The sequence below is a fragment of the Parus major genome, chromosome 28, assembly GCF_001522545.3.
Source record: "Parus major isolate Abel chromosome 28, Parus_major1.1, whole genome shotgun sequence".
NCBI classification, from domain to species: domain Eukaryota; kingdom Metazoa; phylum Chordata; class Aves; order Passeriformes; family Paridae; genus Parus; species Parus major.
Window position 1 is genome coordinate 4,115,696 of NC_031797.1, and position 1,916 is coordinate 4,117,611.

Genomic DNA, 1,916 nt, shown 5'->3' on the forward strand with positions numbered 1-1,916 from the left:
TTTTTTTTTTTTCCTTAAAAAAAGGGAGAGAAACATCTTTTAAAGAGAAAAATCGGAGGAAAAGTACTAACTAGATTTTGTGACTTTCTGTTTTTCTCAGGTGGTTGTTTTGTCGGTTGGGGTTGATTTTTTTTTTTTTTTTTTGTCATTTCTTATTCTCATTTTGTCAATATATATATTTTTTTTTTTTGGTTTAGGAGAGTCCTTGCGCGTTACCCTCATCCGACCCTCCTGCTACATTCAATCCCGGCGCTTCGTTATTGGAATTCTCCTCAAAGTGCTGCTGCTGCTGCTGCTGCCGCTCGTGCTCGGCGCCCTGCGCGGTGTCCTCGGGCTCCTGGCTCTCGGCTGGGAAGCTCCCCCCGTCCTCGGCGCTGCCCGTGGGCGTGGGGGGCATGGCCCCGGCCTCCCTGACCCGCGGCTTGCGGCCCCTCCGCGACGGGATCCCGTTGCATCCATCTTTTTTAAGGTGCCTGTGCAGGTGGTCGGAGCGGACGAAAGTCTTGCAGCAGCTGTCGCACTGGTACGGCCGCAGCCCCGTGTGCACCCGCATGTGGTTCTTCAAGTCGTAGTTGTGGGCGAAGGCGGCCCCGCACTGCTGGCACAGGTAGGGCTTCTCCCCCGTGTGCTTCCGCATGTGCACCTTGAGCTTGTCCTGCCTGCGGAGAGCACGGCACGTCAGCCTGGGGATGGCCACAGGGATGGGGGGATGGCCACGGGGATGGGGGGATGGCCACAGGGATGGGCCATCAGAACAGGGCTGAGCCAGCTGGAATGGGGCTGGGCAGTGCCTGCTGTGGGGCTGGGAACTGGAATGGGGCTGGGAACTGGAATGGGGCTGGGCATTGCCCTGCGCAGGGTGTGAGTGTGGGGTCACACACTGTCTGAGCCGGGTTATGGGGTCCCAGTTATCCCCATATGGGGTCTGAGCAGGGTTATGAGGTCTGAGCTGGGTTAAGGGGTCCCACCCTGCCCAGCCCAGCTCTGGGGTCCCACACGGCGCATTTGGGGCCGCAGCTCCCCCAGGCAGGGCAGGGCTGGTGCTGAGGCCGGGCTGGGGGCCAGCAGAGCCACGTGAGCCGCAGCCATCGCCGTTTCCTGGAGGAAAATCCCAGCCCCGAGCACGTGGCCGGGCACTGGGAGCCCCTCCTGACCTCCCCTGCACCTGCCCGACCCTTCCTGAGCGGATCCACCCCGTTCCTGGACGGATCCCAGCCCTGAATGCTCCCCCTTTGCCCACGGGATCCCCAAATTCCTAAAGCTCCAGGGAATTCCTAAAGCCCCAAGGACACAGAAATGGGTCTGTGAAATTAAACTTTGTCATTTATAACCCCCCACTCTGTCCTGTGGTACCGGAGCTGCCCCTGCTCCTCCTCCTGCGGCCGCAGAGGAACCAGGAAGAGCCAGGGAGCAAAAATCCCTGGGAAGGGCCAGGCTCGGTCCCCACCCGGCCGGAGCAGCCCCGGCTCCACACCCCAAACCTGCTCCCCGAGCCGGGATCCCGGCTCCAGCCCTCCCAGAGCCCTTCGGGATGGGAAAGGGATTTGTTTTCCAACCATGGGATGTGGATGGGAAGGAATAAAACAGGGGGGAAATGGAGCTCAGGGCACGGCAGGGACCGGCTCCTGACCCTGTCCAGGCTTCTCCTCCTGACCCTGTCCAGGCTTCTCCTCCTGACCCTGTCCAGGCTTCTCCTCCTGACCCTGTCCAGGCTTCTCCGGGCCCAAATCCTGCTGTGGGAACCAGTGGGAAACTGTGTTGGGATGGAATCTGGGGTTTTAGAAAAGCAGCTTTTCTACAGGTGCCAAGCTCTCCTGGGAGAGGGAACAGGCAGGTCCTCATCCCAAGGAATGGGATCAGGTTCTCAGTCTTAGGGAATGGGAACAGGTTCTCAATCCCAGGGAATGGGAACAGGT

The 1,916-nt window shown here is 59.6% G+C and overlaps 1 protein-coding gene across 1 annotated transcript in view; it reads right to left on the minus strand.

Moving 5' to 3' along the window:
• Positions 1–1,916, minus strand: part of ZBTB7A (zinc finger and BTB domain containing 7A) — a 5,817-nt gene continuing 3,901 nt past the window's right edge. The window contains exon 3 of the mRNA XM_015651650.3: positions 1–659. Within this exon, the coding sequence (XP_015507136.1) occupies positions 194–659 (466 nt within the window). The 3' untranslated portion in view covers positions 1–193. The remainder of the gene's footprint in view (positions 660–1,916) is intronic.